At 39.0% G+C, this 18,463-nt stretch overlaps 1 protein-coding gene across 3 annotated transcripts in view; it reads right to left on the reverse strand.

Annotated features, from left to right (window-relative positions):
- The window catches only part of LOC133613779 (dedicator of cytokinesis protein 9), a 307,269-nt gene that overhangs the window by 132,066 nt on the left and 156,740 nt on the right, over positions 1 to 18,463 (reverse strand). For all 3 annotated transcript variants that reach the window (XM_061971560.2, XM_061971559.2, XM_061971558.2), the window contains exons 4-5: positions 9,694 to 9,776; positions 9,015 to 9,084 (exon numbers count right to left, since the gene is read on the reverse strand). In XM_061971560.2, the coding sequence (XP_061827544.1) occupies positions 9,015 to 9,084; positions 9,694 to 9,776 (153 nt within the window). The remainder of the gene's footprint in view (positions 1 to 9,014; positions 9,085 to 9,693; positions 9,777 to 18,463) is intronic.

An 18,463-nucleotide genomic window follows, 5' to 3' on the forward strand; every position in this document is an offset into this window, starting at 1 on the left:
CTATGAAAAAAACTGCGACTTATAGTCCGAAAAATACGGTAATGTCTATTGTTTAAATGTACGGCAGTGAAAATGAATTACCCCAACGGGGACCAAGAAATCTAAATCTAAATCTAAAGTAGTCTGTAGCTGCGTTTCCATTACCCCTAGAAATGCGCAAAACTCTAATATCGTAATAAGAAACTGGTAATGGAAACACCCATATTTCGAAACCTCTCAAATATCACTGAAACATTTTTGTGCTCTCATGAGGAGGTTTTTTGAGACGTTTCGATATTCAAGGGTTTCGCAAAAGCATGATGGAAACACTTTTTCCGTTTTTAGAGGTCACTTAAACACAGATGCAGACTGGTCGTCTTGGTCTCCCTTCCCATTGGTCGGTCGGGGGGGAGTGCCGGGGCACCGCCGCACCGGGCCATCTCGCGGATCTCTTCCCGGGAATAGAGGCTGACCTGCAGGCTCGGAGAGCCCCACATGCCGGAACAATGTCAAAGGAGCCCTAAGGATCACTCGCTGCCTTCGTCTTCTACTGACATCACGGCAACAGCTGTGGCTGCAATATTTTCTTCAAAGTGGAGTCACGTGGGATGAGATTTTACGAGAATTACAGTTCATGACACAACACGCCCTTTAAAACCTCTAAAGGCTTAGTTGGCCACATGCGTGGACAGCACATTTTAGCTCTTATTTCCAAAATTGTGTACACTACTGAATTGGGGTCTTATGGCCGCTTATGTGGACACTTATACTGCCATCTGGTGGTGTCAGAAGAGTATAACATACAATGGAATTTGGAAAAAAAAAAGTGTAAAAATAAGAATTAGCATGTCACTAAACATGAAGTACACGTTTGTGACTAAGTACATCATATCAAAAGATGATTCTTAGTTTTTATTCTAATTAGGGTCAAATAAGCCAAAATAGCAAAGAGAAATTTAAAAAAAAGCATGTAAACAAACAGCTTGGGCCTTAAGAGGTTATTTAATGGAAACACTTACAAGTTGTACTTGGAAATTTTGCTTTTATTTTGTGAAAAACTGCAATGGAAACGCAGCTATTGATGGCTCTCATGAAGTCTGTTGAGATTACTAGATTTCTTGTTGTTGAAGGGAAAAACAAACGTGATGTGTCTGTGAAATTAATAAGCTGCTGTATGCTTAAAATTCGCAAAATATGTAAATATTGCATGTTATTATGAATGTGGGGCAGCACGGTGGGACAGGGGTTAGTGCATGTGCCTCACAATACGAAGGTCGATCCTGGGCTCGGGATCTTTCTGTGTGGAGTTTGCATGTTCTCCCCGTGACTGCGTGGGTTCCCTCCGGGTACTCCGGCTTCCTCCCACCTCCAAAGACATGCACCTGGGGATAAGTTGATTGGCAACACTAAATTGGCCCTAGTGTGTAATTGTTGTCTGTCTATCTGTGTTGGCCCTGCAATGAGGTGGTGACTTGTCCACGGTGTGCCCTGCCTTCTGCCCGAATGCAGCTGGGATAGGCTCCAGCACCCCAAAAGGGACAAGCGGTAGAAAACGGATGGATGGATGGATTGATTATGCATGTGTCTCTTACTACATTACATTTATACTTACAGAGTGTCTTTATAGGCGGAATGGAGCGACTTCCATTGGCTTCATTGTTTGCTCACGTTTATTTACGAAATAAAATGCATGAAGGATTGTGAATGATGGGAACAATTCTCAAAAAAGTGCAGTTCCCCTTTAAGTGTCACTATGTTTGAGCTGGGTTAACAACAATGCATCCAAAAAAAGGTCGGGTCCTGTTGCAATATTCAAAACTAAACTATATTTTGCGACAAAACCACTACTCTTTTACCATAATTACAAAGTAGTGTGTGTGAGTTAGTTAGGGTTATGTCACGTCATTGTTATGAAGTTCTTTCAGAAAAACAAACCTCCCACCAATTGTCCACTTGTCCATGCATTTTACCTCGTTGGCGTCTTGTGAGAAGAGGAATACTGTATTCAGAAAATTGTTGCAGTTGGCTATTTTACTTTGGCTTTTTGTGTGACACTATATAAGAAAGTAGTAATTATATCATGACCTGGAATTGTTTTATAGTTCTCCTATGTTTTAAGTCTATTTCTGTCTTAGCGCTCCTTCCTTTGTTCACGTTCTGGTTGCTAGGTGCGCTGATAATACACACCAGTTTCTGTTTATTATTATTATTTCTGTTTATTATTATTATTAGTGTCCCCGCCTGCTGCCGCCACTAATCACGCCTCGCTATATATTCGTTCACTCGGTCCATTGTTTGCTTAATGCGACAGTTTGCGTTTCAGGTTTGTTGTTTTACTTAGCTTGCTTTGCTACGTGCAACTGTTATGTTGCTGTTCACACTCCTACTTAGGTTTAAGTCTGTGCTATTAGCTGTGCTAAGTTAGCCTTGAGCTTCACATGCTCCTTCCCAGCTGCATGGTCTCTTTTTGGAATTTGGCCTCATTTAAAGGGTTAAAAATAATTGTCTTACTGCTTCCTGCCTGTCCTTACGCATGCTGGCAACACGACTGTCGCGACAATGTGACCCGAACGCAACAAATTAGTCTGATTAAAAATGGTAAAGTTATGTTTGCAATTGTATGACAGTTGAGAAGGCCTTTTCAACTTGCTCAGTTAAATTTTTCAAAGCAAAACATATAACAATAATGTTGACATCCCACACCATGCATGGCACTGCAGAGGCCCTGAGTAGCTCCTTCAGCATTAGACTCTTACATCCACACTGCAAGAAGGAGCGCCACCCCAGGTCCTTTCTTTCCACAGTTATATGATTACTGTGATCTTTTTTTTTCTTTCTTGGTGTGCAACATGTGTTTTTGTTTTATTGTTATCTATATATAGAGCAATTGTTAGTTAATAAGTATAACTCATTTTGTTACGATCCGCTGCCCGGATCATAGTTTGTTTGTTTGAGTCACATGTGTTTTCAGCACCTTGAGTTTCGTTTATTTCTGTTGCCATGACGGCAGATTGTATACACCTGCCTCTGGTTAGTGTCCGGGACGCGCACCTGTTGCCCGGGCGCTAATCAGAGGGCTATTTAGTCTTTGCTCTGGCCTCACTCGGGCTGGCTTCCTAGTTTGTTCCCATACAACTAATAACGACTACTTAGATTTCATGCTATGCTATTTTTTCCTGCTAGCTCCCACGCTAGTCCTTTTGTTTTGCCTTTTGTGCTACGTGCATGTCTTTTTGTTATTCACCATATGATTTATATTTAAAATAAATCATTTTCCTACCTGCAAGCTGTGTCCGAAGCCGTCTGCATCCTTGGGAGAACCACATCCGCATCACTATGCGACCCAGTCGTTTCACATTTTAGTTTTTCATATTTTACTTCTGTTACTGTATGTAAAAACCTGCACTGCAACCATATAATTTCTATATATAATAATAAAAGTCTATGTATCTATCCATGTATGTATTTTTAAAGTGTTTACATTTTTCACAATGACTTATTATATTAAATAAAACTTGCTCGTCTTTCTGAGGAATTTCTCTGGCATTCGGGCTGGTCTCTCACCGCTGTCTCATACACACGTACACACAGGGAATACTGTACTGTATATACACACAAAAGCAGTCCAAAAGAAGCAACTGACAATTTTCAGGCTTACACATAGGATAGGATGGGATATTTACAAAACCCAAAAACCAGTGAAGTTGGCACGTTGTGTAATTCGTAAATAAAAACTAAATACAATGATTTGCAAATCCTTTTCAACTTATATTCAATTAAATAGACTGCAAAGACAAGATATTTAATGTTAAAACTGAGAAACTTTTTTTTTTTTTTGCAAATAATCATTAACTTAGAATTTAATGGCAGCAACACATTGCAAACAAGTTGTCACATGGGCATTTTTACCACTGTGTTACATGGCCTTTCCTTTTAACAACACTCAGTAAACGTTTGGGAACTGAGGAGACACATTTTTGAAGCTTTTCAGGTGGAATTCTTTCAAATTCTTGCTTGATGTACATCTTAAGTTGTTCAACAGTCCGGGGTTTTCGTTGTGGTATTTTATGCTTCATAATGCGCCACACATTTTCAATGGGAGACAGGTCTGGACTGTTGGCAGGCCAGTCTAGTACCCGCACTCTTTTACTATGAAGCCACGCTGTTATAACACGTGGCTTGGCATTGTCTTGCTGAAATAATCAGGGGCGTCCATGATAACGTTGCTTGGATGGCAACATATGTTGCTCCAAAACCTGTATGTACCTTTCAGCATTAATGGTGCCTTCACAGATATGCAAGTTACCCATGCCTTGCACTGATACACCCCCATACCATCACAGATGCTGGCTTTTCAACTTTGCGCCTATAACAATCCGGATGGTTATTTTCCTCTTTGTTCCGGAGGACACAACGTCCACAGTTTCCAAAAACAATTTGAAATGTGGACTCGTCAGACCACAGAACACTTTTCCGCTTTGCATCAGTCCATCTTTGATGAGCTTGGGCCCAGTGAAGCCGGCGCCGTTTCTGGGTGTTGTTGATAAATGGCTTTCGCTTTGCATAGTAGAGTTTTAACTTGCACTTACAGATGTAGCTACAAACAGTAGTTACTGAAAGTGTTTATGAGCCCATGTGGTGATATCCTTTACACACTGATGTCGCTTGTTGATGCAGTACCGCCTGAGGGATCGAAGGTCCGTAATATCATCGCTTACGTGCAGTGACTTCTCCAGATTCTCTGAACCTTTTGATGATATTACGGACCAAAGATGGTGAAATCTCTAAATTCCTTGCAATAGCTCGTTGAGAAATGTTGTTCTTAAACTGTTGGACAATTTGCTCACGCATTTGTTGACAAAGTGGTGACCCTCTTCCCATCCTTGTTTGTGAATGACTGAGCATTTCTGCTTTTATACCCAATCATGGCACCCACCTGTTCCCAATTAGCCTGTTCACCTGTGGGATGTTCCAAATAAGTGTTTGATGAGCCTTCCTCAACTTTCTGAGTCTTTTTTGCCACTTGTGCCAGCTTTTTTGAAACCTGTTGCAGGCATCAAATTCCAAAAGAGCTAATGTTTGCAAAAAATAATGTTTTCCAGATGGAACGTTAAATATCTTGTCTTTGCAGTCTATTCAATTGAATATAAGTTGAAAAGGATTTGCAAAATCATTGTATTCGGTTTTTATTTACCATTTACACAACGTGACAACTTCACTGGTTTTGGGTTTTGTATTTATTCATCCTACAACATGACAACATTTGGTTGCATGCAGACTTTCACAAAGAGTAACAAAAGTAAAATGTACTACAAAGGAAAGCCGAGGATGTCGTTGTGGCTTGTGCAGCCCTTTGAGACACTTGTGATTAAGGGCTGTATAAATAAACTTTGATTGATTGATGAAAAATAAACATTGCCATATTGCGCAACGATTACATTGTGTAAATATAAATAATAATAACTATCCTAATACCCATATTGCACACTAAGAAAAGCAAAATTTCCACCTTAATAGCTAAAACGTGATCATTGGGTGACAACACACAAAGCTAATGTGCATGCATATGTGCGTGTTATGTAGAAGCATATTTTTTAGGTAACTGCGTGCTAAAAGTCAGAAAAGGTCGGGGTATATAATGCTTAAAACACTAAATACACTATGGAAAGCATTTCATTGAAAGTTGTAGACGTCCTAAAATGGTTATGGATAGAGATGTCCGATAATATCGGCCTGCCAATATTATCGGCCGATAAATGCGTTAAAATGTAATATCGGAAATTATCGGTATCTGTCTTTTTTTTTATTTTATTTTTTTCATTAAATCAAAATAAAAAACACAAGATACACTTACAATTAGTGCACCAACCCAAAAAACCTCCCTCCCCCATTTACACTCATTCACACAAAAGGGTTGTTTCTTTCTGTTATTAATATTCTGGTTCCTACATTATATATCAATATATATCAATACAGTCTGCAAGGGATACAGTCCGTAAGCACACATGATTGTGCGTGCTGCTGGTCCACTAATAGTACTAACCTTTAACAGTTAATTTTACTCATTTTCATTAATTACTAGTTTCTATGTAACTGTTTTTATATTGTTTTACTTTCTTTTTTATTCAAGAAAATGTTTTCAATTTATTTATCTTATTTTATTAATTTTTTTAAAAAGTACCTTATCTTCACCATACTTGGTTGTCCAAATTAGGCATAACAATGTGTTAATTCCACGACTGTGTAGATCGGTTGATATCGGTATCGGTAATTAAAGAGTTGGACAATATCGGAATATCGGATATCGGCAAAAAGCCATTATCGGACATCCCTAGTTATGGAGGATCTTTTAGTAGCAAAAGGTTCTTAACGCTTTTGTCATATTGAGGATCTTTGACTGGCATATTTTTTTCTCGAAACCAAAAACTTATTTAGATCAGGGGTGTCAAACTTGTTGAGGGCCACATCAAAATTATGGCCGCCCATAGAGGGCCACATTAAATGACGTGAAGGACCACGTTAGAATAGGGTCCTGGGTCACATTAAATGGCGTTAAATCATGTGGACTGGCACACCATTCATTGACGTGGCGCACAATTTTATATGATATGGCGCACGGGAGAGTGGCCGTGCCAGCAACCTGAGGGTTCCTGGTTCGATCCCCAGCTTCTACCAACCTAATCACGTCCGTTGCTCCTGATGGGTGGTGGTTAGGGCCTTGCATGGCAGCTCCCGCCATCAGTGTGTGAATGTGTGTGTGTGAATGGGTGAATGTGGAAATAGTGTCAAAGCGCTTTGAGTACCTTGAAGGTAGAAAGCGCTATACAAGTATAACCCATTTACCATTTTAACATTTAAAAATTAGCGCTTTCTCGGCATCTGCATAAAGGATGAAAACAGCCCCTTTAAAGGCCTACTGAAACCCACTACTACCGACCACGCAGTCTGATAGTTTATATATCAATGATGAAATCTTAACATTGCAACACATGCCAATACGGCTGGGTTAGCTTACTAAAGTGCAATTTTAAATTTCGCGCGAAATATCCTGCTGAAAACGTCTCGGTATGATGACGCCTGCATGTGACGTCACGGATTGTAGAGGACATTTTGGGACAGCATGGTGGCCAGCTATTAAGTCGTCTCTTTTCATCGCAAAATTCCACAGTATTCTGGACATCTGTGTTGGTGAATCTTTTGCAATTTGTTCAATGAACAATGGAGACAGCAAAGAAGAAAGCTGTAGGTGGGAAGCGGTGTATTGCGGCCGACTGCAGCAACACAAACACAGCCGGTGTTTCATTGTTTACATTCCCGAAAGATGACAGTCAAGCTTTACCATTGGCCTGTGGAGAACTGGGACAACAGAGACTCTTACCAGGAGGACTTTGAGTTGGATACGGAGACGCGGTACCGTGAGTACGCATGCAGCTGCGGCTTCCAAACATTTGATCGCTTGCCCATACGTGCGTGCCGCTATGTGCATGTCACGTACGTAACTTTGGGGACTTTGGGGAAATATATGTGCTGTATGAACTTTGGGGAGGTGAACGGTACTTTGGGCTGTGGGATTGAGTGTGTTGTGCAGGTGTTTGAGTTGTATTGGCGGGTTATATGGACGGGAGGGGGGAGGTGTTTGTTATGCGGGATTAATTTGTGGCATATTAAATATAAGCCTGGTTGTGTTGTGGCTAATAGAGTTGTGTTTATTTACTGTTTTAGTCATTCCCAGCTGAATATCAGGTCCCACCCGCCTCTCACAGCATCTTCCCTATCCGAATCGCTCCCACTGCCCTCTAGTCCTTCACTCTCACTTTCCTCATCTACGAATCTTTCATCCTCGCTCAAATTAATGGGGAAATCGTCGCTTTCTCGGTCCGAATCGCTCTCGCTGCTGGTGGCCATGATTGTAAACAATGTGCAGATGTGAGGAGCTCCACAACCTGTGACGTCACGCTACTCGTCTGTTACTTCCGGTACAGGCAAGGCTTTTTTATCAGCGACCAAAAGTTGCGAAATTTATCGTCGATGTTCTCTACTAAATCCTTTCAGCAAAAATATGTCAATATCGCGAAATGATCAAGTATGACACATAGAATGGACCTGCTATCCCCGTTTGAATAAGAAAATCGCATTTCAGTAGGCCTTTAAGAATATTTAAAAGTTACATTGTCTATAAAGCTTTACAATGGCGACACTGACTGATTAGTTTTCCCATGAACTGCTATTGCAAAACATATTGTGAAAGGATTATGTTGCGTTTGGGATACGATATATTGTAGTAAAGGTGCCCATGAAAACGGTACGGCCAAGTAGGGATGATGTTCGAAACCGGTTCTCCCGGTTGTTCGATAAGAAAAGAACCGTTCGATAAGAAAAGAACCGATTCAATGGACTCGAATCCCTTTTTGAGAACCGGTTCCCGTTATCGAGGCCACTATAGTAAAGAAAAAGAGTTGGTTCTTTATTCGAATCCCTGGGAACGAATCCCGTCCCACAAGAAATGCCCTGTGGGACATCACAGGAAATGACGTAGCTCAGTCATTAGACTGAGCTACGTCATTTCCTGTGATGTCACACAAGCAGCAAAAATAATGGACCGGAAAAAACGCCTCAAGGCATGGCTATTCACCTGTAGTGATCACAGAGACAGGTTGTTTTTGTGTGACTGTATATATTTGTTTTTCTGGAAAATCCCACTTAATATACTTTGGGTAACAACAGTCAATATATATTTATTTTATTTTTTTAGGGGGGTAACAGTCAATATTTTTTTCCTTTTTTTTTTTTCCTTATAAAATAAAAGTGAGCTTTTGTTAAACCAAATATTGTGTTTTTTTCCATAAACAACAACCTATCTGGATTCGATAAAAGAATCGATAAGGAATCGGTTCGATAAGAGGATTCGATAATGGGCTCGAACTCGATAATTTCTTATCAAACATCATCCCTACGGCCAAGCATGTGTCGTACGCCTTGCAACTTTTTAGCGACGTTCATTTTTCACAGCAAATGTTCCTCACAGCGAAACTTACCTCGTCTTTGTCGACATCCTCGTCTACTTCAAAGACATGGACCGCCAGTTTCTCAGGCCTGGACACTTTGCTGTAAATTAGATAATGGATGTATATAAATAGGCCCGCATTGGACATAACAAATCAAACATAGATGCAAATGTTGAAGGCTATTCATTTTGTTTTTAAATAGAACCACTTCGAGGTGGTCATTTAAAAAAAACAATATTTTGATGGTATGCAGCTGCCTCACATCAGTCACAACTAAGCAGGCTGTTTTGGTAAATGCATTTTCCAACTAAGACTGATCATGGAAACATGCAAGGGTGTCCGCTGAGTACCTTCAAGAACGACTTGGAAAATTCAATGTGAAGCTTTTAACAGGCAACGCACGTCACAGGGTATTGTTTTAACTTCCCGACTGTCTGCAGAGCGTCAACGTGAAGGTCATCAACATTGCATTGACCGAAAATGAACGTAAAAAAGGTAGTCTTAAGGGAAGAGGCAGGGCCAGATGACACAATATACAGACAATGAGGGTGGTGTCCACTTGCTGCAGTCAGAAAGTACGCACAGTTCCATAAATAGGAAACTGTTTCAGTTTTATTGTGTCTTTGTAATTACACAACAGTGACATTGTGTCAGCCAGGAAAACACACAATAACACATAAAGATAGCAGCTTGAGTATTAAAGACTTACTTTGGAAGCTGCCTGAAGTCTCCAGAATAAGCTTCATACTTGTAGTTGACAACATGCCAGTCGGTCTTGTAGGTTTTAATGCACTGAGAAGGCAGAGGGAAAGCTGATTACAAACACTAATAATATACTGTAGTACATAATAACATGCTTAAAAATAAGAGTGCCAGACAGCACGCTAGAACTGTAATCATTGTAATTAATTACATGCAATTGTCAAAATAAACAAACCGGTCTTTCCCTAAATTGGTAGTGACTATAATAGACCAAAGATCCCTTTTTCGGAGGGTATATCATTCAATCTTCTGTTAGCCATTAATTAAAATCCACAGATTTGCAATGCAATTATGATTAAGAACTGAATTAAGTTACAATGGTCATCAGATATATTTACAAACCCCGTTTCCATATGAGTTGGGAAATTGTGTTAGATGTAAATATAAACGGAATACAATGATTTGCAAATACTTTTCAACCCATATTCAGTTGAATGCACTACAAAGACAACATATTTGATGTTCAAACTCATAAACTTTATTATTTCTTTGCAAATAATAATTAACTTAGAATTTCATGGCTGCAACACGTGCCAAAGTAGTTGGGAAAGGGCATGTTCACCACTGTGTTACATGGCCTTTCCTTTTAACAACACTCAGTAAACGTTTGGGAACTGAGGAGACACATTTTTGAAGCTTCTCAGGTGGAATTATTTCCCATTCTTGCTAGATGTACAGCTTAAGTTGTTCAACAGTCCGGGGGTCACCGTTGTGGTATTTTAGGCTTCATAATGCGCCACACATTTTCAATGGGAGACAGGTCTGGACTACAGGCAGGCCAGTCTAGTACCCGCACTCTTTTACTATGAAGTCACGTTGATGTAACACGTGGCTTGGCATTGTCTTGCTGAAATAAGCAGGGGCGTCCATGGTAACGTTGCTTGGATAGCAACAAATGTATGTACCTTTCAGCATTAATGGCGCCTTCACAGATGTGTAAGTTACCCATGTCTTGGGCACTAATACACCCCCATACCATCACAGATGATGGCTTTCCCAACTCATATGGAAACGGGGTTTGTACTAAGTTCAGCATAGGTCTGGGTGACTATATGATCCAGGGTTCGTACACCTTTTCCATGGCCAAACACAAGCACCTTTTAAGGACTTTCAAGCTCAATTTTCCAGTTTTTACAGTAGCCTTCAAAAGGCGAAAACTAGTGTGAATCAATCCATTGCCTTTTTGTTTGAGATCCACAAATGCTGTCTGTAGGGAAAATATGGAAAATCTGCTAAAAGCTAAGCCTAACATTGAAGCAGCAGTTATCATGAACTGAATGTGGCATAGAAAATGAAGCAGTGTGACAATTCAATGTCATTGGTGTTTGCAAACGTGTCTCCATTTGTGTTGTTTTTGTAATTTATTGTTATTTTTCCTACTTACAGCACTCAATGACATGGAACAGCACGGATTGATTCACACCGTATTTGTGCTTGTCAACTGCATAACGTGATACAAATACACGCAGCCTCAAAATGTCAATTTCACTCATTTATTAACAAAACTGTTCCACATTAATATAAGGATAATAAATTAAAGGAAAATATTTTGTCTGTTTCACAACACCTATGTCACCTTTCATTAAGCACATCTAGCCTTATAACTGTGGCTATGATAAGAAATTAACAAAAAGACAAAAGTTAACTTGTTTTGCTTTCACTGAGGTAGCCAGACAAGTTAAGTAGACAACGGAAATAATAGCGCAAGAAATGCATACAACCATGTTGTGTAAAAACTACAAAATCATTCATATTAACTCAGCCCTAAGTTGTGAAAAAGGTTACAAATGATACATTACATGACCTTCTCAGTACAAACAAGTCCAATAATGGACTAATAATTTCCATGCAATGTTCATTAAAACGACAACCTCCCGGCGTGATGGAGCGATGCACCACTGTCCTCTTGGGGGCGACAAAGAGCCTCTGGCATGACAAAAACCTAATGTAAGGGCTAATGTAAGATCAATCAATCAATCAATTCCTTTATTGTCACTGTCATAATAACACTTAAGTCATACATGTCAACGAGATTTTGTTTGAGCTTTGTCCAGCGGCATAGAAACTGCATTGATGTGCAGGTTGACAATAGTTTACATTTTAGCATTGTCAGGAAGATCGCGATAAGAGGGATGTGGGGGTGGGAACAGTCAGATGTCTGATGGGTGTTACGTTGATGTTGCAGCAATGCAATGTCCAAAACACAATTATTGAGGTGGTGGAGAGTGAGGTAATAAGATGGTCCGGGGCAGCAAAGGGGCAGGCTGTTCATTATCAGTCTCACAGCCTGGGGATACAGACTGTGAGACATTCTGGTGGTCCTGGCGCGAATCGATCTATACCTCCTTCCAGAGGGTAGCAGGTTGAAGATGTGCTGTACATGTGCTGTGAAGTTGTGTACTCGCTTTAGGCAGCAAGTTGTGTACATGGCACTCATCTCTGGGAGTATTGTCCTTGTAATTTTCCCCGCCGCTTTAACCACTCGCTGGAGGGCCTGTTGGTTCGCTTTAGTGCAGCCACCAAACCACACTAAAAATCCGTAAGTGAGGACACTGCTGATGGCACAGTTGTAAAAGTTTACCATTGATTTCTGCCGAATGTTTGCGCATTTTAGTTTCCTCAAAAAAAGACGTTGTTGGGCCTTTCCGACTTTAGTGTTAATGTCCCAGCATAGTTCTTCTGTTATGTTCACCCCTAAGAATTTGAAATGCTTGACCCTTTCTACGAGATTGTTATTAATTAAAAGTGGAGGGTGTTTGTTCTGCCCTTTCCTGCGGAAGTCTACAATTAGTTATTTGGATCAAGCGTGCAGCTTTCATTTTCAAGGAAACTTATTTTATTTTTTTCCCATTTTATAATTTGCCTATAGAGTCAGACTGCCGAGAAATATGATGAACATTTCCAAGCATTTCCGAGCACTACACCCAAAATTCAAGCATTTCTCAAACCTTAAAAACACATTAAAAATCCAAGCATTTTCCAGGTTTTTAGGCACCCGTACGAACCCTGATGATCGTAATCGATGATGGCGATTAATTTGAGTTCTATCACGGTGATCAGCTGTTAGCATATTTTATCGATAAAACATGGCGGTAATGTCTGTTAGAAGACTTTACAGTAGTAAACAATAGAGAAGCAATGGTGCGTGGTATAATCCTGCACGGGACAGTCCGCCTTATTCGACTGTGATCCTGTGTTATTAATGCCCAATCAGCGTTTTGCCTCTCGCCCCCTAAACAGCTGGAAGTGCAGCCCAGAAGAACAAAATAAAGACATACGGCTGATGCTAGCATAGAAGTTGAAACACAACATTTTGAAGGAGCAGCAACTCCAGTAACAGACTTTAGTCCAGTGGTTCTTAACCTGGGTTCGATCAAACCCTAGGGGTTCGGTGAGTCGGCCTCAGGGGTTCGGCGGAGGTCAAAACACACCCGACTCATCGTGTAAATACAAACATAATGGGTGAATAATGTAAACTATCGGCGTATTGCGGATACGGCAAAAGCTGACTGGTTTGCAGGTGTGTAATTCGTTGTGAGTTTATGCACTGTGTTGGTTTTGTTGTTTGAACAAGGTGATGTTCATGCACGGTTCATTTTATGCACCAGTAAAAAAAACATGGTAACACTTTAGTATGGGGAACATATTCACCATGAATTAGTTGCTTATTAACATGCAAATTAGTAACATATTTGCTCTTAACTAGTCATTATTAAGTACTTGATAATGCCTTATTCGACATGGCCTTATTATAACTCTAACCCTCTAACCCTGGCCCTAACCAAATAACTCTAAATGAAGTCTTTGTTACTTAGAATATGTTCCCCTAGTGTCCAAAAAACTCTAAATTAAGTCTTTGTTACATAGAATATGTTCCCCATACTAAAGTGTTACCAAAAACATATAACTTTGCCTTGAATTTGAAAAAAAAACATTTTATTTTTCACTAAAGAAGGGTTTGGTGAATGCGCATATGAAACTGGTGGGGTTCGGTACCTCCGACAAGGTTAAGAACCACTGCTTTAGTCTCACTGACTGCTTGAGTTCACCTTGTAGTACTCGCAGGCACGAACAGAATGTCTTTGTGACTGAACTACTGTACTGGTCCCGACTGGGAAATTAAACACACCTCTTAATTTAATCAGAAAAAATACATTTTATACCCAGATATTTTTTAGTCAGACTTTTTGTTTGTGTTTTCTCTGATTAAACTCATTTGATGTAACATTTACTAAAAAAAAAACAAACCCTGCAGACACTTTCTGTTCAAATAATTTTTGAGTACGTGGATAAAAACATTTTGTTCCTGAAATAACCATTTCACGTGTTGTGTTCGTTGCTACACATTATTTTACAGTACCTCATATTCAAACTGCACATTAATGTATTTTCATTAAACATAAGATACGGAATTTGAAATAAAAAAAAACCCTCTACTATCTGGGTCACTGAATTCCGTTTGCCAAAGCACATTGGTCAAAAGCACTGACGTATATAAAAGTAATTAAAAAATACAAATAATAATTGACCATTTGAAAGGGTTGTTAAGTAAATGTTAACTTGAAATAAAAGTTGTATTGTATTTAGTACACCAATGATACTTTGATTACGGTACTGCAGAATGAAGTTTGTGATGACAAGCAAAATAAAATAAATATATATCCCCAAAACGTACTATAAAAGAAACGAAACCGTGGCCTTAAAACCAAAGTACGAACAATAGCGTGAGTAACCTGTATTGTTGCACCTCAGCTGTTAGCATATAATACCTTGATCAAACATGGCGGAAATGCCTGTTACAAGACCATTCAATATTAAACAGTAGGGCTGCAAAAGTACTCTGCACGTGACAATCCGACTTTGATTTTTTTTTTAAATAATAATAAAAATATGGTGATCTTACTTGATATTGAATGATATGAAAAAAAATAATTGTGATAATTTTTTGACCATATGGCCCAGCCCTAGCTTAACATAGATCTTAAAGTACAGAGAAACATTTAGTGCTTGTTCCAATAATAATTTATGATCTACGACAAAGCAAAAACATTCTCAAAATACCATTACAGTATAAACTGTAGCATCAACAAAAGTAAATATTGTTAGAAATGTTTACTTGTTTAAAAAATGTTGTAATTCATTTGACAAACAATTAATTAATAGTCATTTTACACACATAAGCAAAACACTTCATATTGTATTAAGAATGAACAAAGTAAATAACTATAATTCTTACATCTCTGTAGAGATGTTTCTTTAATAGCAATTTAGAAAATATGTAAGAAAAAAAAACAACAATCATATTTTAGTACCGTATTTTTCGGACTGTAAGTGGCAGTTTTTTTTCATCGTTTGGCCGGGGGTGCGACTTATACTCAGGAGCGACTTATGTGTGAAATTATTAACACATTAGCGTAAAATATCAAATAATATTATTTAGCTCATTCACGTAAGAGACTAGACGCATAAGATTTCATGGGATTTAGCGATTAGGAGTGACAGATTGTTTGGTAAACGTATAGCATGTTCTATATGTTATAGTTATTTGAAAGACTCTTACCATAATATGTTACGTTAACATACCAGGCACCTTCTCAGTTGGTTATTTATGCCTCATATAACGTACACTTATTCAGCCTGTTGTTCACTATTCTTTATTTATTTTAAATTGCCTTTTAAATGTCTATTCTTGGCGTTGGGTTTTATCAAATAAATTTCCCCCAAAAATGTGACTTATATATGTTTTTTTCCTTCTTTATTATGCATTTTCGGCAAGTGGGACTTATACTCCGGTGCGACTTATACTCCGAAAAATACGTTTTTCAAAATATAATTTTGGTTGAATAGCTTCTACATACTGTTGTGTTGACCAATGAAAAATGATGTGCCATTATTGTGGCAATGCTGTTAATTTAGGGTAGCTATGGTTTTAAATTAGGGGTCCTAAATTACATTAGTCGAAGGGCCAGGCGTAAGGGCCACTATTGTAAGAAACAAAAAAGATAATTCAATCATTAAAAACTAACAATATATGCATAATATACATATAGTAGTACAAATATAAATAATTTAAATAACTATAGTAGGTAACACTTTAATATTGGGAACATATTCACCATTAATTAGTTGCTTAATAAAGTAAGACTTAGATTAGAGTTATTTGGACACTAGGGGAACATATAAGGGTTAGGGTTACTAATAAGCAATAATTCTGAGGTTATTGAGGGAAGACTCTTAGTTAATGGCTTACTGGTTGTATAATAGAATAAAGCATTAATAAGTACTTAATAATGACTAATTAAGAGCCAATATATTACCAATTTGCATGTTAATAAGCAACTAATTAATGGTGAATATGTGTTCCCCATACTAAAGTGTTACCCAATATTATTATTAATATTGTAATAAAAACAACTATATGCTCATAATTCACCCTGACTGGGATTTGAACCTTGGTCCCCTGGACTCAGTTCCTCCATAAACCTTACATTGGGTTGGTTGCTTGGATAAAGTTGACTTTAAACATGTATACAGTTTCAATAAGTTACATCACATATTTTGCACATTTACATGTCAATCAATCAATCAAAGTCAACTTATATTGCCCTAAATCACAAGTGTCCCAAAGGGCTGCACAAGCCACAACAACATACTCGGCTCAGACCCCACATCAGGGCAAGAAAAAACTCAACCCAATGGGATGACAATGAGAAAACTTGGAGGGGACCGCAGATGTGGGGACCCCACCCTGGGCGACCGGTGCAATGGACGTCGAGTGGATCTAACATGATATTGTGAGAGTCCAGTTCATAGTGGATCTAACATAATATTGTGAGAGTCCAGTCCATAGTGGATCTAACATAATATTGTGACAGTCCAGTCCATAGTGGATCTAACTTAATATTGTGAGAGTCCAGTCCATAGTGGATCTAACATAATAGTGTCAGAGTCCAGTCCATAGTGGATCTAACATAATATTGTGAGAGTCCAGTCCATAGTGGATCTAACAAAATAGTGTGAGAGTCCAGTCCGTAGTGGATCTAACAAAATAGTGTGAGAGTCCAGTCCGTAGTGGATCTAACATAATAGTGTGAGAGTTCAGTCCATAGTGGATCTAACATAATAGTGTGAGAGTCCAGTCCATAGTGGATCTAACTTAATATTGTGAGGGTCCAGTCCATAGTGGATCTAACATAATATTGTGAGAGTCCAGTCCATAGTGGATCTAACATAATATTGTGAGAGTCCAGTCCATAGTGGATCTAACTTAATATTGTGAGAGTCCAGTCCATAGTGGATCTAACATAATAGTGTGAAAATCCAGTCCATAGTGGATCTAACATAATATTGTGACAGTCCAGTCCATAGTGGATCTAACATAATATTGTGAGACCAGTCCATAGTGGATCTAACTTAATATTGTGAGAGTCCAGTCCATAGTGGATCTAACATAATATTGTGAGAGTCCAGTCCATAGTGGATCTAACATAATATTGTGAGAGTCCAGTCCATAGTGGATCTAACTTAATATTGTGAGAGTCCAGTCCATAGTGGATCTAACATGATATTGTGAGAGTCCAGTCCGTAGTGGATCTAACATAATATTGTGAGAGTCCAGTCCATAGTGGATCTAGCATAATAGTGTGAGAGTCCAGTCCATAGTGGATCTAACATAATAGTGTGAGAGTCCAGTCCATAGTGGATCTAACATAATAGTGTGAGAGCGCAGTCCATAGTGGATCTAACATAATAGTGTGAGAGTCCAGTCCCATAGTGGATCTAACATAATAGTGTGAGAGTCCAGTCCATAGTGGATCTAACATAATAGTGTGAGAGTCCAGTCCATAGTGGATCTAACATAATAGTGTGAGAGTCCAGTCCATAGTGGATCTAACATAATAGTGTGAGAGTCCAGTCCATAGTGGATCTAACATAATAGTGTGAGAGTCCAGTCCACAGTGGATCTAACATAATAGTGTGAGAGTCCAGTCCATCGTGGATCTAACATAATGGTGTGAGAGTCCAGTCCATAGTGGATCTAACATAATAGTGTGAGAGTCCAGTCCATAGTGGATCGAACATAATAGTGTGAGAGTCCAGTCCATAGTGGATCTAACATAATAGTGTGAGAGTCCAGTCCATAGTGGATCTAACATAATAGTGTGAGAGTCCAGTCCATAGTGGATCTAACATAATAGTGTGAGAGTCCAGTCCATCGTGGATCTAACATAATGGTGTGAGAGTCCAGTCCATAGTGGATCTAACATAATAGTGTGAGAGTCCAGTCCATAGTGGATCGAACATAATAGTGTGAGAGTCCAGTCCATAGCGGATCTGTACATGTGTCTTTACGACATGTCCAAAAAGGAGTAGAAAGAAGCTAATCTTATTCAACCCTACACCTTTACTACTTCATAGCAATTACTAACACATGCGGGTGGTCTGATACATTGTAAATACTGTAATCACAAGACAGGAAAAAAGGTATGCATGAATCAGAAATGAGGAAAAGGAATCAGTGTTCTCATTGTTCCACCTTAGTTTGACATCCCCCAGCAGAGCCAAATGGGAGTTCTCTCTCCCTTTCTCGGAAAAAGGCATCTGTTCAAGGACTAAGTAAAAGATAGGAGCGGCTTGCTGATGTTTGCTCAACAGATATTTTACAACACCGCTGCAGATGAAGTGCAACTTAATCCAGAGAGCAGCGCTGAGTGGAT

This window comes from Nerophis lumbriciformis, linkage group LG13, assembly GCF_033978685.3.
Source record: "Nerophis lumbriciformis linkage group LG13, RoL_Nlum_v2.1, whole genome shotgun sequence".
Classification (NCBI taxonomy): Eukaryota; Metazoa; Chordata; class Actinopteri; order Syngnathiformes; family Syngnathidae; genus Nerophis; species Nerophis lumbriciformis.